The sequence below is a fragment of the Chiroxiphia lanceolata genome, chromosome 10 (genome assembly GCF_009829145.1).
Source record: "Chiroxiphia lanceolata isolate bChiLan1 chromosome 10, bChiLan1.pri, whole genome shotgun sequence".
In the NCBI taxonomy this organism is placed as follows: domain Eukaryota; kingdom Metazoa; phylum Chordata; class Aves; order Passeriformes; family Pipridae; genus Chiroxiphia; species Chiroxiphia lanceolata.
Genome location: NC_045646.1, coordinates 21234822 through 21257653, shown reverse-complemented (window position 1 = coordinate 21257653; position 22832 = coordinate 21234822). Strand labels below are relative to the sequence as shown.

Genomic DNA, 22832 nt, shown 5'->3' with positions numbered 1-22832 from the left:
CGGGCGACGGGGCGTGTCCCGGGGCGTGTCCCTGCTCCGTGCGTGTCCCGGGGCGTGTTCCTGGGCGTGTCCCCGTTCCCTGCCTGTCCCCCATCGGGGCGTGTCCGCGGTCCCTGCGTGTCCCGGGGCGGGGCGGCGGCGGCGTTGCCGGTGCCGGGAGCGCAGCGATGGCGGCGGCGGAGCTGGAGCGGCTGCGGATGGCGGGGGCCGGGATGGCCATCGCCGTCCTCACCAGCGGCGGCGACGCGCAAGGTGCGCCCGGCGGGGCGGGGGGCTCGGCCCGTGGGGGGGAGGCCGCCGGGCCTCCCCGCGTGTCCGTGCCCGTGTCCGTGCCCGTACCCCTGTCCGTGACCGCCCGGGGCCAGAGTCCACGGGACCGCGGCCCGCGCTGCGCCCTAGGGCGCGGGGATGGGACACCCCCGTCCCGTGTGCCCCCACGGGGGAGGGTCGGTGCGTCCCGCCCGCGGCGCTTCCCCGTCCCCATCACCCCTGGGACAAGGCACGGGCCCGCGGGGGGAGCCTCACGGAGGGGCCGGTCTCTTTTCCCCGATAAGCAACTCGGTCCCGGCCACTTGCTCATCCACAGCTCCCACCCGTGCGTGGAGTTTGCCCGGTCTCAGCCCACGTGGGTCCCACTCACTCTAGGGGACACCTCAGGGTCACCTGCAGGATCTGATCTCCTGTGGGGCTCAGGGTCCCACGAGGTTCACCCTAGTCGAGGGGACCCCTCAGGGTCACCTACAGGATCCCACCCCCCGTGGGGCACAGGATCCCACGGAACGTCCCAGGTCACATCTCGCTTTTCCAGGAATGAACGCCGCCGTCCGCGCCGTCACCCGCATGGGGATATACGTGGGAGCCAAGGTGTTCCTCATCTATGAGGTTGGGATACCCCCCTGCTCCCTGTCACATGTGGGAGGCACCCACCTCCCCCGTGCCAGGGTACCCCTCACCTCCACCCTGCTCTTCTCCGCAGGGCTACGAGGGGCTGGTGGAAGGGGGCGACAACATCAAGCAAGCCAACTGGCTCAGCGTCTCCAACATCATCCAGCTGGTGAGGGTCACCGGTGGGGCCGTGGGACCCCCAGATCCCAGCTCCCCAAGTCCGGGTGACGAGCCGCGTGCCCCCGTTGTGCCCCCAGGGCGGGACGGTGATCGGCAGCGCCCGCTGCAAGGCCTTCACGACGCGCGCGGGGCGGCTCCGCGCCGCCCGCAACCTGGTGGAGCACGGCATCACCAACCTGTGCGTCATCGGCGGCGACGGCAGCCTCACCGGCGCTGACATCTTCCGCTCCGAGTGGGCCGGGCTGCTGGACGAGCTGGTCCGAGACGGTGGGTGAACCCCCTCCCAAAGCCCCCGGGTGAGCGCAGAAGGCGTCGGAGCGGGGTTGAGATCTGGAGGTTCACCCCGTTGCTGTGACCCCGAGGAGGGCTGGGCTCCCACACTGCTCCACTGGTGACGGGGGGGATGTGAGCGCCCCAGAATAACCAGTGTGGTGGCTGTGACCCCCCCCCCAGGGCAGATCAGCGAGGAGGTGGCGCGGCAGAACTGCCGCCTGAACATCGTGGGGCTGGTGGGCTCCATCGACAACGACTTCTGCGGCACCGACATGACCATCGGCACCGACTCGGCCCTGCACCGCATCATGGAGGTCATCGACGCCATCACCACCACAGCGCAGAGGTGAGCAGGGCAGGCGCTGGGGGAGTGCTGGGCCTCCCCCCGGCATCACACCCACTCCATGTCCTCCCACCCGTGTCCTTGCAGCCACCAGCGGACGTTCGTGCTGGAGGTGATGGGTCGCCACTGCGGGTAAGGCCCCGAGGGAAGCCCGTCGGTGGGATGGGATGTGGGATGTCATGTCTCGGGGCTGCCACCACCGTGTCCCCCCAGGTACCTGGCGCTGGTGTCCGGCCTGGCCTCAGGCGCTGACTGGCTCTTCATCCCTGAATCCCCTCCGGAGGACGGCTGGGAGGACCTCATGTGCGAGAGGCTGGGGGAGGTGAGGGGGGTCTCCTACAGTCCTGTCTCCTGTTTCCCCACGGAGATTCCCCTCAGGAGCCCGGGCTGAGCCTCGGGCCAGTGCCCGGCCCCCGCGAAGCTTCGGGAGCCGCCGCCATTGTCCTGTGAGCCGGGGCACTCAGCCGAGCGCAAATCCAGCCCTCGCGTGCCAGGGGCAGCGCTGGCGGGGGCTCGGCTGCCCGTGACCTGAGCCACCCCCGGGGCAGCGGCCACCAGCAGGGAGGGGAGGGTGCTGGGACACGGCCACCGGGAGTTTCAGTTCCCTCCCCTCGTGCCAGACACGCAGCCGAGGGTCGCGGCTCAACATCATCATCATCGCCGAGGGCGCCATCGACCGCAGCGGGAAACCCATCTCCTCCAACTACGTGAAGGACGTGAGTGCCCTCTCTGCCGCCTGCTCCGGTGCCCACGGGGACCGGTGGGTCCCTAGCGGGTCCCCGGCGTGACACCCCCTCTCCCCTGCAGCTGGTGGTGCAGCGCTTGGGCTTCGACACGCGCGTCACTGTCCTTGGCCACGTGCAACGCGGAGGGACCCCCTCGGCCTTCGACCGCGTGCTGGTAGGTCCCGGGGGAGGACAGGGAGAGGGGGAGCCCTGCTCCTGCCACCCCTCTGCCCGTGGAAAAGGACTTGCCAGCTGGGATGAAGCTTGATGGGCTCAGCCCTGCTGTGCCAGGCAGAGCCATGTGCCCGTTCCCTGTCATTTCCTGCAGAATTCATGGGGTTTTTGAGTAAAACCATCACCTCTCCGGCTGTGAATCGGCAGCCGTGTGGTTTCCAAGCCTGTGGGAGCACCCCCAGCATCCCACCCAGCTGGTCTGGTGGCCCCGGTGTCACGGGTGCCCCTGTCCCTTTGCAGAGCAGCAAGATGGGAATGGAGGCAGTGATGGCGCTGCTGGAGGCCACGCCGGACACACCGGCGTGTGTGGTGAGCCTCTCCGGGAACCAGTCGGTGCGGCTGCCGCTCATGGAGTGTGTCCAGGTGGTGAGTACCGGGGCATTGGTGTGGGGGTCCCACTCCCCACCCCACAGGTGTGGTTGTCACAGTGCTGTGTCTCTGCCTTGCCCCCAAGACGAAGGATGTGCAGAAGGCCATGGATGAGAAGAGGTTTGAGGAGGCCATCCAGCTCCGTGGGGGGTGAGCAGCAGGGATTGGGGATTGAGGCAGACATCCCTATGGGATGAGGGCTTCTCCTTGTTGGGAAACCGCTGGCTCCCACAGCCAGAAGGGTATTCCCCCCACCCCACCCCAGGGTCCAAACATACCTTGGGGACACCTCACCGTGTCCTTGCAGGAGCTTCGAGAACAACTGGAACATCTACAAGCTGCTGGCGCACCAGAAGCCGGCGCAGGAGAAGGTGAGGGGAGATGAGGAGATCAGGGAACACCACCCCCAACCTTGGGGACACGCATGGATGTGCTGTGCCCCTCCCTGTCCCCGCAGAGCCCCTTCAGCTTGGCCATCCTGAACGTGGGAGCCCCCGCCGCCGGCATGAACGCGGCCGTGCGCTCGGCCGTGCGCATCAGCATCTGCCAGGGACACACCATCTACGTGGTGAGCGACGGCTTCGAGGGCCTGGCCAAGGGGCAGGTAAGGGGTGTCCCAGGGGGTGGGTTTGGGCTTGGACGGGGGTGATGGGGTGCCCTTCCCACCCCTAATCCCGCCCGCAGATCCGCGAGGTGGGCTGGCACGACGTGGCGGGATGGCTGGGACGCGGCGGGTCCATGCTGGGCACCAAGCGGTGAGTGCAGCCCTGGGGGACAGGGGGTGTAGGGGAGGTGACATCCCTGTCCTCACCACCACGATCTCTCCTCCCCCCCACCACCACAGGACACTGCCCAAGACCTGCATGGAAAAGATCGTGGAGAACGTGCGGAAGTTCAACATCCAGGGGCTGCTGGTCATCGGCGGGTTCGAGGTGCGGGGGGACCCTCAGCCCTGGCTCCTGGGGGCCAGGGCGGGCTGTGGGCATCCCAAAGGAATGCTTTTGGGAGGTGGGGCTGGCTGCGGGGCTGGCATCTCCCCGTCCCTGCTCGCAGGCGTACGAGGGGGTGCTGCAGCTGGTGGAGGCGCGCGGGCAGTACGAGGAGCTCTGCATCGTCATGTGCGTCATCCCCGCCACCATCAGCAACAACGTGCCCGGCACCGACTTCAGCTTGGGCTCCGACACGGCCGTCAACGCGGCCATGGAGGTGAGGGCCGGGCCGGGGGGCAGCTCACCTCCCAGCCCTGGGAGGCAGAGGTAGGTTTTCCCGGTGTGACCCCCCCCTCCTCCTGGTGCAGAGCTGTGACCGCATCAAGCAGTCGGCCTCGGGCACCAAACGCCGCGTGTTCATCGTGGAGACCATGGGCGGCTACTGCGGGTACCTGTCGACCGTCACCGGCATCGCCGTGGGCGCCGATGCCGCCTACGTCTATGAAGACCCCTTCACCATCCACGACCTGAAGGTGAGCGGCTTTCTGGCTGAAAGAAGAAGGAAAATCGGGGAAGGGAGGGCTGCAGGGCAGGGCAGGGCAGGAGCTGGAGGAGCATGGCCGAGGGTTGATGGTAGTGGTGCCTCGGTCCGGCGGAGGGGACTGGAGGGACCTGGGCCAGCATCCTGGTGTTCATCTTGCAGGCCAATGTGGAGCACCTGACTGACAAAATGAAGACAGATATCCAGAGAGGGCTGGTGCTGCGGTGAGTTGGGGACCTGTGGGGACAGTCACTGCAAAGCCCAGCCCCGTGGCGGGGAGCGAGGCCGGAGCTGAGCCCTTCCCGTGGCCAGACAGGGCCCCTGGGCACTGTGAGGTTTGACACGGTGGGCACACTCGGCCGTGGGGACAGTCCTGCATGGGATGCCTCCACAGCTGTCCCCACCCTGGCCCCAGGATCCCCCTGGGCACACAGGCCAGGGCTCTGGGCCTCAGGGAGAACAAAGCAGCCGAGAAAGGTGTTGTGGGGAGCACAGGGAATGGCAGAGTAAGGAGCAGCCCCCCAACCCGTTCCCTGTGCCCCCCAGCAATGAGAAGTGCCATGAGCACTACACCACCGAGTTCCTCTACAACCTCTACTCCTCCGAGGGTAAAGGCATCTTTGACTGCAGGATTAACGTCCTGGGCCACCTCCAGCAGGTACAGGGGACAGGGCAACATGGGCCACCGCTGTCCCCGTGGGCTGGACAGGCCTGACAGCCCCATTTCTCTGTCCCCAGGGGGGAGCCCCGACCCCCTTTGACCGCAACTATGGGACCAAGCTGGGAGTGAAGGCGGTGCTGTGGATGTCGGAGAAGCTGCAGCAAGTCTACAGCAAGGGTGAGCCGAGGGCTGGGGGTCCCGTGGTGGGCGTGGGGGAGGCCGGTGGCTGCTGCTCCGGGCTCAGCTCCCGGCGAGGTGGCCAAGGTCGGCCGTGTCCCCTCCCAGGGCGTGTGTTTGCCAACTCGGGGGACTCTGCCTGCGTGATCGGGCTCCGGAAGAAGGTGGTGGCCTTCAGCCCTGTGACAGAGCTCAAGAAAGTCACAGATTTTGAGTAAGTGCCCGTGCCCTGGCGGTTCACCAGCTCCCAGGGGGACATTCCCGGGCTGTCCCCTCTAGAACCGTGTCTCCCCATGCAGGCACAGGCTGCCCCAGGAGCAGTGGTGGCTGAACCTGCGGCTGATGCTGAAGATGCTCGCCAACTACCAGATCAGCCTCACTGAGTACATCTCGGGGCAGATGGAGCACGTCACCCGCCGCACCCTCAGCATCGAGAAGGGCTTCTAGTGCCACCAGCCCAAACCACAGCCCCCTCTGTGTCCTCTGCCCCCCCCAGTGCTGCTCGGGGAGCGCTGCATCCCCCTGTTCTCAGTAGCCCTGTAGCTTTGCCACCGACCCCTCAAAGCAGGCAGAGCCTGGTGCCAGCTCCCAGAACGGCACAATCCTGCCCCAAATCACTGGTGCGGTGTCTGGTCCCTGTGCAGGTGCAGAAGGGAGGTGTTGCTTGAGCCCAGCTGCACAGCCCAGACCCTTGATCTTCCCTTAATAGTTTATTATTATTTAATCATGGGGTATTTTAAGTCCTTGTCCAGCGGCCTGACCGCCTGAGCCAACCACTGCTGCTGCTTTGTATTCGCCTGCCCCGCGTGCGGGAGGGGGGTGAGGAGGATGCGGTGCCATCCCGGAGAGGCCAGAGCTGCTCCCCGAGGCTTGGGGCTGCCCCTGAGCCCTGGGAAAGCTCCATCCCCGTGGGGTGTCAGGAGGGCTGGACACGGGGTCCCAGCGAGCCCCTCTCCCCCTTGCATGACGCTTGGCTGCAACGTCACCGCGCGGCCCCGGGTGCCGTGTCCATCATCTCACTGCTGCTCCGTGACCCCGGATCCTGCACTGCTCGTGGTGCTGCTCCTCCTCCTCTAGAGATAAAACCTGCTGGAGCCAAACCTGCCTGCCTGGAGTGGTCATTGAGCGCCAAGGGGGAGGGAGGGATGGCAGGGCTGGGGGTGGGATGGGGGGGACAGTCCCTGCCAGGAAAGCCAGATGGTTTTCCCAAGCTGGATTAATGCTGGGCCAGGAGATTTCCTGGCTTTGCACATCCTCAAAGCCTGGGAGAGTGGGACTGCGGGCAGCTTCTCGCTGTCTGGGCCGCAGTAGGGGCAAGGTCAGCATCCTCTACGGGCAGGCTTTGCAATTCCAGAGGAAAATCACTCCGTTCCCACCTTCAAGGGACGTGCCCAAGTGATTTATGGAGGCGCTGAGTGCATTTGCTGAGGCACTTTCTCAGGGCTCCTGCCAAACGTGCCGGTCTGGCCACGCTCCGCGTGTTCAGCCATTCCAGACAGCTCCATGGAGCCCCTTTCCCAGGACACTTTCCTCCTGGGGCTTCCAGCTGATGGCTGCAGCCTCCAGGACAGCGCCAGCACCAGGATGCATCACAGGCTTTTGAGTCAAACATGCTGTTGTTTTGTACTCCCCACGGAGCTGTCCCCAAGTGAAAGTTCCCCCTGATTCGCCCCCTGGCCTTCTGTGGTGGAGTGACTCCATCAATGGACAAGGGAGGGGCTACAGAGGACATTTATATGGATTATAAAGTCATTTATCTGGATTGCTGTGAAGCCTTGGACATGGTCCCCCACAACATCCTTCTCTCTACACTGGGGAGAGAAGGATTCAATGGATGGACTGTCAGATGGACAAGGAAGTGGTTGCATGGTCCCATCCAGAGGGTCGTGGTCAGTGGCTCAGGGTCCCAGTGGACACCAGTGGGCAGTGGTGCCCTCAGGGTCTGTGCTGGGAGCAGTGTTATTTAAGATGTGCATTAATGAGCCAGAGGATGGATCAGGGGCACCCTCAGCAGCTTTGCAGGTGACCCCGAGCTGAGGGTGCAGGGACACACCTGGGGGACAGGGCCATCCAGAGGGACCCGGACAGGCTCCGGAAGTGGCCCTTGGGAATCTCCTGAGGTTTAACAAGGCCAAGGGCTGGTGCTGCAGCTGGGTCGGGGCAGCCCCGGGATCACTCCAGGCTGGGGATGAGCAGATGGAGCAGCCCTGGGAGAAGGGCCTGGGGGGCTGGTGGGGGAGAGGCTGGACATGAACCAGCCCAGAACCCCCCGTGCCCTGGGCTGATCCCCCAGCGTGGGCAGCAGGGCAGGGGGGGATTGTGCCCCTCTGCCCCTCAGGGGAGACCCCCCTGCAGAGCTGCTCCAGCCCTGGGGAACAGCACAGGGAGGACATGGAGCTGCTGGAGAGAGTCCAGAGGAGGCTCCAAGGTGGTCAGAGGGCTGGAGCAGCTCTGCTGGGAGGAAAGGCTGGAGAGTTGGGATTGTTCAGCCTGGAGAGGAGAAACTTTGTGGTGACCTAATTGTGGCCTTGCAGTGCCTGAAGATGCTACAAGATGGAGAAAGACTACTTCCAAGGGCCTGGAGTGAGAGGAGAAGGGAGAATGGCTTCCCATTGCCAGAGGGCAGGGTTAGATTGGATATCAGGAAAAAATCCTTGGCTGTGGGGGTGGGGAGGCCCTGGCACAGGTTGCCCAGAGAAGCTGTGGCTGCCCCTGGATCCCTGGAAGTGTCCAAGGCCAGGTTGGACGGGGCTTGGAGCAACCTGGGCTAGTGGAAGGTGTCACTGCCCATGGCAGGGGGTGGAATGAGATGAGATTTAAGGTCCCTTTTCAACCAAACCATTCCATGAGTGTATGATCCCCTAATTTCAGTGCTTTCCCCTAACTGGCCACATTTTGGGCTCTGGAGGAAGACGATAACAATTGTCTCTCCCCTGCCAGAGCTGGAGCTGTGGAGGGATATCAGGTATTGCTGATGGAGGTGGCATTGCTGCTATTCTTGGATGAGTATCTGCTCTGGGGACCCCAGGCAGGGACCTGGATGCTCCTGGATCTCTATTTTCTGGGTGAGAAAAGGGCTCTTCCACCATCCCATGGGCCAATCCCATTGGAGGAGCCCCAACCCACTCCCAAGCAGGACCCCCTTGAGCCACAGACCCCACACTGCCTCACCATCGGCCTCCCAGAGGCCCTGAGGGTGGTTTGAAGGGAAGTGGTGCTGGATCCACACAGCCACTGGCATTTTCCACAACTGGGAATCATCTGCATTCGCCGCTCAATATTCCCTGCTGAGGCAGGGCAGGGTGAGAGCAGGTCACACGGAAAATCTGTCACAGCACAGCCCTGCAGCAGCCAGGTTCGGGGTGGGAATGGGGACAGGGGTGTCAGACCAGCTGCTTGTTGGGGGACGGAGTCACTGCAGCCCTGATACCTCATTTCCACCCAAAAAAACCCCTGGAGGTCCAAATTCCAGGGGGCAGATGGGCAGGCAGAGGCTAAGCAGGAGGGGACGTGACTGTGCTCCCAGGCTTGCCGGCACATCCAGCCCACCCTGAATTGAGGGCAGAACAGAAATCCAGGAGCCTCCTGCAGCGGAGGGCAGGCTGCCAGGGCCAGAGGGAAGGGCAGGAGCCTCCCCCCGGGGTTTGCAGGGACACTGCGAGGAGCCGTGGGGAGCAGCCAGGGCAGCGGGAGCACCCGCACCAGCCAAGGATGACGAGCACGGCACGTAGGCAGAGCTGTGCTCCTGCCCTGGGATTCACAGCCCAACTTCCCAGGAATTGTGTCAGAGTGTCCTCAAGGCCGTGGCGATTGCTCCACCAGCCGCACGGCCAACGAGCCCTGATGACAAACCACGATGACGCCTTTGATCACTCTCATCCCAGAAGACCTGGAGGGGTCCAGCAGCTCCCCTGCTCCCCGACACGGACAGGCCAGGAGCCTGGGAGAGGACTTGCCCTCAGAACACCATGCACAGGGGATGATGGACAAGTCTCCCGGGCCCTGGTTGTCAAGAGAAGTCTGGGACATCATAAATCACACAACTGCAGCTGGATTTAACGCAGAAGGAAACAAATGAGGTCACTGGAGGAGCTAAAGGCATCAGAAAATACCCCCCAAGTGACGAGGGTCAAACTGTGTCCCTTCCCACCGAGGTCAGGCAAAGAGGCTTGTTGGACACTCCCTGATGAGTGCTCCTTCCAGGCAGCATGGCCTGGACACTGGACAGGGACAGTGGGGACAGGGGACAGGGACAGTGCAGTGCCAGGGCCTGGCTCGTGTCCCATCTCAGGGCCATTGTCCCGCCCGGGGTGGCTCTGCACTGAGATCTCCTCACCCTCTCCTTTGCTTCCCGCCCTCGTTGCGGCTGCAGGAAGGTTCCCCAAACCCCGTGCCCTTGGGAAGCATTGCTGGGAGCAGGATCACCATTTCAGAGGCCCAGTGGAGCGGGAATGTGAGGGATCCCAGCCCTCCTCCTGCTCAACAGGGCTCACAATGTGCCCCGTGAACCAGAGGTAATGGAGCAGTGCCCCCAGCCACGACATACACGGCCTCGAGGGATAATTGGGTTTATTTGGTATGTCACAACAGTTTAGCTTGTATTTAACAGCTCTATAAAACCTTAGTAAATGTATTTTTATCAGTTAGAGAGCAACGCCCACCCCTGATGTCTGGGCAAAGCAGGCAGCACCGCCCAGGGCCCTTTCACTTGGATGTTTCCTTAAGCTGCTCTAATGCCTGCAGGGAATGTGGGGGTGAGAGGACAGCTGAGCATCCAGGATTTGGGAGTCATTTGTGTTGCACTGAGGCTGCTCCAAGGTTTTCTTTGGTCTGCCTGACCCCCACAGCAGTGCTAAAGGAAGCACTGGCCGTGAACAGAGGAAGCCAGTCAGGGCTTGGAAAAGAAATTAAGAATTTGACATTGACCTTCACAACCTGCACCAGACGGTTCTTACTGATCATCTCAGGGAATGTCTCCTTGACAGACTTCACAAAACCAAATCTTTGTGGCAGAAACTGCCTCCAGAGGCTGCTACACACCTCAGGCTGGCCGAGGGTCGGTCTGAGTGGGAGCTGCCCACGAGCGGTGACTTTTCCAGTTGCCACCCCCTTGGATCACACAGCACCTCTGGCTGCAGCCCTGCTCCTTCCTGCTTTGCTGATTTGCCTGCAGTTCCCATCCAACAGCCCCAAAGACACGGGATACAAACACGAACAGAGCCTGCTCCCCAGGCAGGAAAGCTCCGGAGAAGGAGCCAGCAGCAGCTTCCCGCCCCAGCCCCTCCCCACGGGAAGCACAGCGGGAGCACCGAGGCTTTGGCTGCAGCCAGGGTTGTGTGGGCAGGATGGCACCGCAGGGCTGGGGCTCCAGGGAGGGTTGGAATGGCCATGGGCACCCTCACTCCTCCTGTAGCTCCTTCTTCTGCAAGGCCTGGAGCCTCCTCACCACCGTCTGCTGGATGATCTCCAGCCCCTCGGCGTCCAGCTCCTTCATGAGGAGCAGGATGGCATTTAGGACGTTGTTCTGTGGGGATAAGACAGACACTGCTTCATACAAGCCAGCCAGGAAATGGACACTGGATTTTCCCTGCTCTTTCTAAGAACTCCCTCACCACCACCACCACCGGCAGCAGTTGGAAGCAGCCACCTGCAGCCACAGGAGGGAACAATCGAGCCCCGGGGGCAGACACAGGCAGAGGCTGTGGCACGTGAGGAGCCTGGAACGCAGGACCAACCCATCCACCCAGTCCTGCTGAGCTGCCCACACACCTCTGGCTCCCGGCCACGGCCACGCTCCAGCCTGGCTTCCGTAGGGAAAGGCACTTTCAGGAGCGGCCGCCCTCCCTCTGCAGTGTGTGTAGGATGGGGAAGGACAGGAGCCCTCTGCTCTGAGGAGTGAGGAGAGCTGGTGGAATCCCTGGAAGGGACCCTCAGAGGTCCCCAGCCCAGCCCTGCCCCCGCTGCAGGAACGCTGCCAACACCAGGCCATGGCTCTGTCAAACTACGGCTTGAAAAACTCCAGGGAGAGATTCCACAGCCTAAATAATCGTCCTTCTAGGGAGAATCTTTTCCCTCACATCCAACCTGAACCTCTCCAGCTGCAACCTGAGGCCATTTCCCCCTTCTTTAATGGTCAGAGCCTGTGGTGCTGCTCTAGGCAACAAATACGAGAGAGAAGCAGAGTGTGGTTTAGATCGATGCGATGGCACTGAGCCCAGCAGACAGCAATTCCCAGAGGAACCACCAAGATCCATGGGATTCATCCAGGGCTACACCACAGAGGGGGCTGAGGAACCACCTAAAGTTCGAGTTCAGTAGTCCCTTCCCAAGGTTTGACCCCCCTTCTTGCTAAAGAAACTCTTCCTAATATCCAGTCTGAACCTCCCTGGCACAGCCTTGGACTATTCCCACGTGTCCTATTTCTGGATTCCAGAGAGAAGACCTCACCACCTCCCTCTCCACACTCCCTCCTCAGGAAGCTGTAGAGAGGGATGAGGTGGCCCCTCAGCCTCCTTCTCTCCAAACCAGACAAACACAGAGCCCTCAGGTGCTCCTGGACACTCCTTCCAGCCCTGGCACCAGCTGTTCCCCTCTGGACACATCCAAGGGCCTTCATGTCCTCCACAGGAAAAGCAATTTGGTCTTTAAAAGACACTCACTCTCTTCTTGCGGTTGCAGTCTGTCTCTCGAGGGGAAAAGGAGGAATATTTATCCCTGGGAACAGGCTTCATATCAAGCTCCTCTCGAATTTTGCTGAAACAAAAGGGCAAATGTTATTATGGCCAGGTGGGAGAATCTTCCTCTGGCAGGCCAATCCATCATGGGCAAACATGCAGGGAGTATCCAGCTGGAGGACTCTGGGCACGGATGGAGCTCCCAGATCAGAGAGGATCCATCCCTGTCTCCACATGCAGCTGACACACTCGAGTCACCCAGCACAGCAGAGCCTGTCTGGCAGACACAGGACCAGCCCCACCGGTGCCATTCCACAGCACAGCTCCCCACGGCACCTGGAACAACGGGAACCCCCCCCGGCCGCGGGCCCGGCCCTCGGAACAGCAGGGTCCTTTCATGCCACACAGGAGTTCAGCCCAGAAATCCCAGCAGCTCCCAAGTGAGCCCTCACTTTGTCTCGTCCAGGCTGGAGCCCAGCAGTTCGCTCCCGGGCTCCGCGGTGGATCCGGCGGCGCTGGATTCCGTGCACTCGGCCCAGCCGTTCTCCACGTTCCTCCGGGCTGGGGGGGCCGTGATCTCCACACCATCCACCAGGGCCTGGGACAGCTCCTCCTCTGTCACTGCTGCAAAAGCCCAAACGAAAGCCTGTTGCTATGAGCTGCAGCAGCCCAGGGAGACATAACCCAAGGGGTTTGCTCCAGGAATTCTCCGGCATTTTGCTGTCACCCTCCTCCTGCAGTGAAACTCGTGCAGGAGGACGCTGGGAGCCATCCCCAGCCTCTCAGAGGAGGGTAACAGGGAGGGATGCAAACATGCTTTCCTATTTCTTGTCTCTGGAGAAGGCTGCAAAAGCCACCAAATTGCTGCTACCAGATAGAAAAAAAAAACAGAGAAGCTTTTCTACAACAGCAGATCCAGTTGCAGAACCTTTGTCTGGCCACAGCAAAGGAGACAGCCCTAAAAAACCACTAATTAGTGGTACTGCCTGAGCTATAATGAGGTGCTCTTGGTTCTACTGGTGTGGGGAAAGGATGGGGAGGGAGAGGAAGGGAAAGGAAAAAGGGAGAAAACGGAGAAAAGGGAAAGGGGAAATGGGAAAAGGGGGAAGGGGAAAGGGGAAAAGGGGGAAGGGGAAAGGGGAAAAGGGGGAAGGGGAAAGGGGAAAAGGGGGAAGGGGAAAGGGGAAAAGGGGGAAGGGGAAAGGGGAAAAGGGGGAAGGGGAAAGGGGAAAGGGAGAGGAAGGAGAGGAGAAAGGGGAAAGGGAAAGAGGGAAGAGGAAAGAGGAAAGAGGAAAGAGGAAAGAGGAAAGAGGAAAGAGGAAAGAGGAAAGAGGAAAGAGGAAAGAGGAAAGAGGAAAGAGGAAAGAGGAAAGGGGAGAGGGAGAGGAAGAAGAGGGGGAAGGGGAAGAAGGGAAAAGGGAAACAGAAAGGGAAATGGAAAGGGAAAGGGAAAAGATGAAAGGGAAAAGGGAAAGGGGGAAAGGGAGAGGAAGGAGAGGGGAAAAGGGAAAGAAGGGAAAAGGGAAAGGAAAGGGGAAGGGCATAGGAATGGAGAAGGGAGAGGGGGAATGGAAGGAGGAGAGGGAGCAGGGAAAGGGGAAGGGGGAAAACAGCTTAGAAACATTGGATCTCCTAGATGGAACACTCAACCTCTGCCACATCCTCACTCAAGGAGAAATCAAAGGATGCCTCAAAGAGAGGAACCAACACACCACCGCCTCCAGTTCCCCTGGCTCAGGGCTGTTGGTGCCCTGCCCACACCCACCTTGGTTGTCCAGCCTCTGCAGGCCGGGCAGGTTGCGCAGCACCGTCATGCGGTAGCGGTGGGGGTCCTGCCCGCAGCAGGGGTTCTCTGCCAGCCACAGGACCCGCAGCCGGGGCAGCCCTTTGAGGTGGAACAGCTCATTGAGGCTCGTGATGTTGTTCTTCCTCAGGTAGAGCTCGCTCAGGTTCCGGCACTGCGTCAGAGGCTCGAGGTCCGAGATGCCGTTCACGCTGCGGAGACACGGTCAGAGCCCATCCCTCCCTTCCTGCACCTTCCCAGACCCTTTTCCTGCTACAGCCTCACCAGCCCCTTTTCCTGCTACAGCCTCGCCCTGGCACAGCAGGGTGAGGGATATTCAGCCCGTGGCTTGTGGCATTTTATCTCTGTGAACAGAGGGCAGAATTAAAACAGCCGGCGCTCCTCTGCTGAGGATGGCAAAGAGCCTCTGCTTCCCCCAGACCTGCCCCCTTTCCTGTGGCACTTCCTCAGACCCACCAAAGGAGAAGCCATACAAGAGTCCCAAGCTCCACTTCGCAGAGCATTGGCTCCATGGGATTCCTAGGATGGGTGAAAAGTTGCGTGTATTATGGAAAGGAAAAGCTCTGAGAGATCCATGAAGCATTTCAACAAGCACCCTGCAAATAGGCCACATACAGAGGCCACGATGATCCCCATCCAAACTATGGAATGGGACTTTAACAATGGAGTTTTAACACTTGTTGAAACAGGGGTTATTTTCTTGAGGAGCAAAGGGGAAGGTGCAGAGGAGCTAGTGAGTAATAATCATTTCTACAGCCATGCTGCATGAGAAATGGGGCACGAAGAGCCAGGCAGCTCAGACACACAACCACAGCGAGGTGGGAAGAAAATAAGCTCCAGGAAAAAGGTGATTTCCCTGCCCTCTCCAAAGCTGGCAGCCTGGCATTCACCTGAACGTGATCACCTCGATGTTGGGTAAATCCCGGCATATTGAGATCTGGGCAGGGAGAGACAGAAACAGCACATTGGCACAGGTGGGAAAAAATATCAATAAACCCAACTGAAATCACAATAAACCCAACTAAAATCACAAAAAGCACAATCAGGAATTTAGGTTTGCTTCAGTCTAACCCAAGTTTAACACCACCAGAGAGATTTGCTGCCACAGTGAGTGCAGAGTCAGCAGCTCCTCCGGCCTCTCTCCCCAGGAGTGGAAGCACAGACTCCAAACAGCAACATGCTGTTCTTCTGCTCCAGCAACTCTGCAGCCTCCACAGGCAGGAAAGGCCCCTCTCACCTCTGCCAGCCCTCTCCTACCAACAGAACCTCATCTAAAGTCCCAAACAGACGAGGCAGAACTCAGGGTCCTGCTGTCCGGGGCTCACGCAAGGCCTCAGAGAGAAATTCTCCAATTTGGAAACAACAGCAGTCCCTTTTGGTTTGTTATTTTTTTTATGGTGTGAGGTGCTGATCAGCCCTGAAAAGGCCTGCAGCTCACTGGCACGGGGCCAGTCCAACCCCAGGCGTGAATGCTGCCACCCCCACCCCCTGCATCCCGTCCCCGCTCCGGCTGCTGGCCCAGGCTCCGCAGGCTGGGGCTCCTCGCTGGCTCCTCTGGGACTTACATCTGTCAGGTGGCTGCCCCTGTGGGAGGAGAGGGGGGTCAGGGGGACACGGTAGCGTGAGCCACCCCCTGTTCCCCCCACACCCCGTGCACAGCCTGAGCCCCTGCCCAGCCCCACCAAACTGCTGCAGCAGAGTCTGTCACGGGCCTGCTTGTGCCTCCCCAGCCCCATCCCTGCCTGTCCCTCCAGCCACATTCCTGCCTGACCCCCAGGCCCACCCCCTGTGCCCTGTCCTCATTCCTGCCTCTCCCCCTTTCCCATCCCTCCCTGTCCCCACTCCTCACGCCTGCTGTTCCTGCTTACCAATCCCTGCCTGCCCCCCTCACCCATCCCTGCCTGTCCCCACTCACCATCCCTCATCACCCTCACCCATCCCTGCCTCTCTCACATCTCTCCCCATGCCCCTTCTCCATCTCTTCCTGTCCCCACTCCCCATCTCTCCCTGTTCCCTAGTGCCATCCCTGCCCCTCTTCCCCATCCCTGCCTGTCTGCCCTCACCCACCCCTGTCCCCCCTCCTCATCCCTGTCTGTCCCACTTCTCCATCCCTCCCTGACTCCCCTCCATCCCTGTTCCCCTTCCCCATTACTGCTGTCCTTCCTCATCTACCCGTCTGCTCCCTCTCCCCATCCCTCCCTGACCCTCCACATCATCCCTGCCTGTCCCTCCTCCATTCTTTCCCCCCCTGCCCAATCCTGTCTGACCCCCTTACCTAGCCTTGCCTGACCCTTTCTATCCCTGTCCCCCCTCCCCATCCCTGTCTGTCCCTCTTCCCAATCCCTGTGCCTCCTCCATCACTGTCCCCTCAGCCTCAACCAGGCCTGTTCTCCTTCCCCATCCCCGCCTGTGCCCCCCAATCCCTGTCTCCCCTCCCCATCCCTGCCTGTTCCCTCTCCATCCTTGTCCTCCTTCCCCATCCCTGCTTGTGCCCTCCCCATCCCTGTCTGTCCCCTCACCCCATCCCTGCCTGTCCCTCTTCCCCATCCCTGTGTCCCCTCCATCACTGTCCCCTCAGCCACACCCAGGCCTGTTCTCCTTCCCCATCCCTGCCTGTCTCCCCTCCATTCTTGTCCCCTCTCCCCATCCCTGTCTGTCCTCTCAATCCCTGTCCCTCCTCTGTCCTTGTCCTTCTTCTCCATCCCTGCTGTCTCCCAAATCCCTGTCTCCCCTCCCCATCTCTGCCTGTCCCCCCTCCATCCTTGTCCTCCTTCCCCATCCCTGCCCATCTCCCCCAATCCCTGTCCCTTCCCCATCCCTGTCCCTTCCCCATCCCTGTCCCTTCCCCATCCCTGTCCCTTCCTCATCCCTGTCCCTTCCCCATCCCTGTCCCTTCCCCATCCCTGTCCCTTCCTCATCCCTGTCCCTTCCTCATCCCTGTCCCTGCCCCATTCCCGTGCTCTCCCCATCCCTGTCCCTTCCTCATCCCTGTCCTCTCCCCATCCCTGTCCCTTCCCCATCCCCGTGCTCTCCCCATCCCTGTCCCTTCCCCATCCCTGCCCGTGCCCTCCCCATCCCTCTCTCCCCGTCCCCTCCCGGTCCCCCGGCGCACCAGCAGTTGAGGCGGCGGACGCCGTCGAGCGCGGCGGCCTTGGCCTGCCGGAGCACGGCCGCCCGGCTCAGCCTCATGCCGGGCCGGGCCAGGCCGGCTTCCAGGGGCGGCACCGGCGCCCTCAGGCTCCGCCCGGCCGGGGCGGGCTCCGGAGCGCCGGGGATGGAGCCTCCGCCTCCTCCCGGGATGGAGCCACCGCCCCCTCCGGGATTGGAGCCGCCGCCTCCTCCCGGTCCGGCCCCCACGGGCCCCGTTCGGGCCTGGCTCGGCCCGGCCGCGCAAAAGGCGCCGTTTGAGTCATTTATTCATATTTACGTGTAAAGCTGATTAGTCGTTTAATTATGTCTTGTTCAGAGCGTGGTTTGTACGCACAGCTGCGTCTTTGTGGGTGTATGTTTGTATTACAGAGCCATCGTGGAGCGGTTTGGGTTGGAAGGGACCTTAAAGATCACCTCATTCCAACCTCATTCCAACACCTCCCACTAGCCCAGGTTGCTCCGAGCCCCGTCCAACCTGGCCTTGGACACTTCCAGGGATCCAGGGGCAGCCACAGCTTCTCTGGGCAACCTGTGCCAGGGCCTCCCCACCCTCCCAGGGAAGGATTTTTTCCTGATATTCCATCTGAACCTACTCTTTTTCAATGCGAACCCATTCCCCCTTGGAATAACACACATGAGTGTGTAAATTTATATCTGACTTTACACATACATCCTTATATCTCCCTATGTATCTATATATGTATGAAGTGTATCCCTACATCCATATATGGGTAAAGTGTATCCCTACATCTATATATGTATGAAGTGTATCCCTACATCTATATATGGGTAAAGTGTATCCCTATATCTATATATGAATGAAGTGTGCATAAATAAAATATATCCACATTTTCTATAATAACTATTTCTCACTGGGTTCTCCTCACTCAACTCCTAAACATTCCAAAGGGTGATAGTTCAACCCTTGAAAAATATGTTTTGTACAAGTAAGAGTTAATTACTCTCTCAGGAATGATGAACAGAGTGCAACAGTTTCTTACTGCTCTTATCCTGTGGGGTAACAAGAAAACTAAGGCTCACCTTTGAACCAAAGTCAGAAGTCAAGCAGCTCAGGACTCGTTCTTACAGACCCAAAGTCCTTCAGAGATCCAATTCTGGACTCCTGGATTTCTACACCACCTTATGACACAGTTTGTATCTTTAGGGGTGTAACAGCAGCTTCAGTGATTGAATGGAGAGCTGGAATAAAAAGGCCTGGAGAAGTGGTGTGGTTAGCAAAGACAGTCCAAAAAAAAGGCATTAATGCAATGTTTCCCAGTGTCTTTCTGTGTGTTTGCACCTTATCCAGGTGCAACTGTGGGATGGGGGCTGGTGGGTGGTTGGTTGATTGTGTTAGTGTTTGTGTGCACCAGTGCCAATGGAAAGGAATCAGGAGTGTGGATGTGGCACTTGGGGACATGGTTTACATAATCCCAGAATCCCAGAACCACTGAGGTTGGAAAAGCCATCCAAGACCATCAAGTCCAGCCTGTGCCCAGTCCCCAGCTTGTCCCCCAGCCCAGAGCACTCAGTGCCACAACCAGTCATTCCTTGGACACCTCCAGGGATGGGGACTCCACCACCTCCCTGGGCAGTCCCTGCCAATGCTTAACAGGTTTTTCAGTAAAGAAATTTTCCCCAATATCCAACCTGACCCTCCCCTGGCACAGCCTGAGGCCGTTCCCTCTCCTCTTGTCCCTTGTTCCCTGGGAGCAGAGCCCGACCTCCCCGGCTCCCCCCTCCTGTCAGGGAGTTGCAGAGCCAGAAGGTCCCCCCTGAGCCTCCTTTTCTCCAGGCTGAGCCCCCCCAGCTCCCTCAGCCCCTCCTGCTGCTCCAGCCCCTTCCCAGCTCCATTCCCTTCCCTGCACACGCTCCAGCCCCTCCATGTCCTTCCTGAACTGAGGGGCCCAGAACTGGACACAGCCCTGGAGGGGTCTCAGCTGTGCCCAGGGCAGAGGGACAATCACTGCTCTGGTCCTGCTGCTACAGTATTCCTGGTATGAGCCAGTGGGGAACACAGCAGTGCTGGGTTGACAGTTGGACTGAAGGATCTTGGAGAGCTTTTCCAGCCTTAGCGATTCCATAATTCTATGAAACATGCTGGAAGTGAACCCTTGTTTGTGGTCCTGTGTGGAGAGAGGAGATGGGTTGGCATTGAGCTCCCTTCCCTCCTGATTGCCACACGCCTGGAAAAGAGAAGGGCCGAGCAATGTGTTTATTGGGATCAACGGGCATGCACTTTTCAGGAAAAATGTGGATAACTGGGTTAGGCAGATCATCCCACTGCATTTCCCTCCTCTCTCAGCACTGGGCTGCTGTCACACCCCTGGACAGCCGGGACTCCGGGCTGGGGGCCAGAGCACAGGGGGTGCATGAGATTTTAGAGCTGGATATGCACACTTGGAGGCAGATGGAGCAATTTTTGGGAATTCCTGGCTTTTCTGTACACAGCTGTCCACATCCCAGCTGGCATGAGGTGCCTCTGAGACTCAGGATCTGGGTGCCTGCCTGTATCTCAGTGAGGGCAGCTGCAGAATCTGAGGGATGCCAATGTCCATGGCATTGCAACACTTCTCCAAATCCCAGGCTGTTTTCAGTTCCAGTGGAATATGGAAACACCTGAGCATGTTTTCCACCACTCGGCTGTGCAATCCCAACCCCAGCCGTGCTTTGCTGCCCTGTTGACAGTGAAGCCTGTCCCTGAGACAAATTAAGGAGATTAAGGAATCTGTTCTAGATGCCATGGAGAGATTTTTGTGCTCATCCTGCTGGCAAAAGCACAGGTCGATCAGTTTAACTGTACACTGTCTGCTCTGACACTCTGCTGGGACTGATCCACGCACAAACGTTTGTTTCATTCAGGTTATTTAAATAAAATCAATTTTATTCCCAAGTTTCATACTGCAAGTAGCATCAATAAGCACCTCAGGCAAACCTCCTCCCTGGTCTTTTAAAAGGAGAGAGGTTAAATAATGTGTATCAACTTGAGAAGGACATGGAGAGAGGAACAGGAGAAGCCCTGAGGTCTGGGACAACGTGGCCTCATCAGGATCACCTACAATCCATGGCACATCCATGTCCTGCTCACAGCCCTGGATCTTTCCATATTCCTGGATCTTTCAATCTATCCAATCTTTCAGTGTTCCAGAGCAGGGATGGATGAAGTCCCACCTCACCCCTAATTCCTGGTGGTGGATTGTAGTCACTTCTTTGGTCTGTGGGAGCTAGAGAGCAAAAAGCTCTTTGCACACTTGGGGTCATATCTGGAGTACCTTCAGTCAGGTCTGCGCTACGTGGCAGCACACATTCCCTTTCCAGCTCTGTATCAGTATTTTATACAATGACCCCATTATCACTTGTTTAATTGCCTTGTGGAGGCCCAGGAAAGCAATTTATTGCACATGACCCTTGTATGTATTTTCTCCTTTCAGAAAAGCTCTCATTTCTGACCAGAATGGTTGCTGTGACCCGTGATTGCTCCATGCAGAATCTCACAGCTCACTTGTGATTCCCACAAGAGCTTCAGAAGGAAGTGTTGGAACCTCCGAGCTTCTTGGCTACTGAACCAAACATTCCCTGGATGTGGCATGGGATTGCTGTTGGGGTGTGAGTCACACAAAGGGAATTTGAAGTGATAGTGGTGACCTGCCCTTGCTGCTGGGAGCAGCCGCAGCTCCACAGCTCTCCCTGTTTGTCACCATCACTGATGAGGTGTCTGCCTTCATGGAATCATGGAATCATAGAATCATGGAATGTCCTGAGCTGGAGGTGACCCACAAGGATCATCCAGTCCAAATCCTGGCCCTGTACAGCCCCAACAATCCCACCTTGTGCCTGAGAGGGTTGTCCAAACCCTCCTGGAGCTCTGGCAGCCTTGGTGCTGTGCCCACCACCCTGGGGAGCCTGGGCAGTGCCCAACCACCCTCTGGGGGAAGAACCTTTCCCTGAGATCCAACCTGACCCTGCCCTGACACAGCTCCAGCTGTTCCCTCAGGTCCTGCATGGAGTGGTTTCTTCTTCTATTAGCTGGAACTCGCTGACACTTCCGTAGAGATGCCAGTGCCTATATGGATACCTCCTTTTTGAGTCCTGGAAGCTCAAGGGGCAACCAGAGCCACTTCTCCTGGTGCTACCCCACTCTGCTGACAGCACCTTTATGCCTCCCAGAAGCTGATCCCTACCTAGCACCGTCCTGGTTAGGAAGAGCTGTTAACTGGGATAGAAGGAGCAGCATGGCTTTGGGGGAGGCATTGACAGTTCTATCCTCCTGGCATCCCAGCGAGGTGGTCAGCCCTCCTGGAGATGGGGTCTACTTCCTCCTCTCCAGGGCAGCCACTGGGACATCTCCAGGAAAGCCCCATGTGTTTGAGAATGTCTCATCTCTGAGCAACAAGTTGTTCCTGTAACTGCTCCCGTGCAGCGTCACGGCAAGTTTGACCGCGCTGTGGTTCCGAGGATGCTCTGCTCGTGGCAGCTCTCCAGTAGATATTCCACCCACAGGACATTCCCTCTGGGCAGCCCTCACTGCTCCGGGTCCAGCAGCACCATTTGGATGTTGGCAGGAAATGCTGAGCTTGGAAAGAGCCAACAAAAGACTCGTGTCATCACGGAGACGTGACGGATGGAGGCAGGAACGGCACCAGATACCACCAGGCTCTGTCAGCTTTCACTTTGGGAAGCATCCCCTCTTCAGCCCCTCTGAGGAGACAGCCAAGAGTGTCTGCAAGACACTTCCAGAGGCAGGTGGGCACTCCTGGGCCAAGTTAATAGAGGAGCTTGTGCAGAACTTTTGGAAAAAAGCCTTTGGAGAGGATTTCCGGGAAAGCTTCTGCTCCCCACGTGTTCCCACATGACCAGAGCAGCACTAGCCCTGCTTCACCATGGCCACATCTGAACCACCCAGGGACACGGCACAGCTCCATTCTGACTAGGACAAGGGATTTCATGACAGGCAAGACCTGGCTCAGCCAACAATGAATTCCCAAGACAGACACCCACAGCAAAAGGAAATCACAGCCAACTGCACAGAGCAAGTAATGAGGGGCTGGAGTGTGTCCAGGAAAGGGAACGGAGCTGGGAAGGGTCTGGAGAAGCAGGAGCAGTTGAGGGAGCTGGGGGGGCTCAACCTGGAGAAAAAGAAGCTCAGGGGGGACCTTCTGGCTCTGCAAGTCCCTGACAGGAGGGGGGAGCTGGGGGGGGGGGTCGGGCTCTGCTCCCAGGGAACAACTTGGTGGACTTTTTTATGGTTGATGACCTTTCCAACCTAAACGATTCTGTTCCGCTCGTTTCCATCTGCTCTTTCGGCAGGAAGGAGAGCCAGCACTCAGGGATAAAGGTCCCAGCTGGATCGTTTCTCCAGTCGCCCTCCAGCGAGGAGCTGCACAAGTGCCGGTGTGGCAGAACTTTGGGAAGCACAGAGCCGGGAAGGGCTTGGCGGGATGGCAGAGGGAGCTCACATGGAAAACGTGCCACACACGCTGCCACGGAAAAGCTCTTTGAGAGACTGTCTGTCCCTGCTGGCAGCAGAGCTGCCAAAGGTTCCCTAATGATTCCCGAGCTGGCTCGCTCCCAACTGTGGTGTCTGTGCGCTCTGGGAGCGTGTCCGGGTGTCGTGCGGGGGCAGGAGAGGAGCAGGGAAGCCGGGAGCTGCCAGGCTGGTCTGCAGCTCCGGACATGTCGGGATCAGAGTGCGCCGCTGGAAAAAAAAACGCCAAACGCTTTTCCATAACTTTCAGAAGTGTGGATTTTTTCACAACTTGCAGTTCAGTACAGGAAAGCTAAATTAGCACCCCTTAAGCGAGCCTTTTACATGGTAAACATATCAAATACAGCAGGGGACGCTCATTCCATCGATCCTGGAAAGAAACTGTGGGGGTGGGTTTATGAA

The 22832-nt window shown here is 59.1% G+C and overlaps 2 protein-coding genes across 2 annotated transcripts; one reads left to right on the top strand and one right to left on the bottom strand.

Annotated features, from left to right (window-relative positions):
- Positions 1–113: 113 nt before the first annotated feature.
- PFKL (phosphofructokinase, liver type) lies at positions 114–6417 on the top strand. Its single transcript, XM_032698288.1, has 22 exons — positions 114–252; positions 809–882; positions 977–1054; positions 1143–1332; positions 1519–1684; positions 1769–1813; positions 1895–2003; positions 2302–2397; positions 2489–2581; positions 2881–3006; positions 3095–3159; positions 3317–3380; positions 3467–3613; positions 3694–3764; positions 3854–3941; positions 4063–4215; positions 4307–4471; positions 4642–4703; positions 5026–5137; positions 5218–5317; positions 5426–5531; positions 5617–6417. Exons 1-22 carry the CDS (start codon positions 168–170, stop codon positions 5762–5764), a joined length of 2343 nt encoding a protein of 780 aa, XP_032554179.1. The 5' UTR covers positions 114–167; the 3' UTR covers positions 5765–6417.
- A 3452-nt stretch (positions 6418–9869) lies between these two features.
- CFAP410 (cilia and flagella associated protein 410) lies at positions 9870–17043 on the bottom strand. The gene is made up of 7 exons (XM_032698375.1): positions 16908–17043; positions 15361–15379; positions 14686–14732; positions 13757–13986; positions 12444–12615; positions 11977–12070; positions 9870–10841 (listed from the first exon to the last, which is right to left on the bottom strand). The coding sequence occupies exons 1-7, from the start codon at positions 16982–16984 to the stop codon at positions 10716–10718; spliced, it is 765 nt and encodes a 254-aa protein (XP_032554266.1). The 5' UTR covers positions 16985–17043; the 3' UTR covers positions 9870–10715.
- Between the last annotated feature and the right edge of the window lie 5789 nt (positions 17044–22832).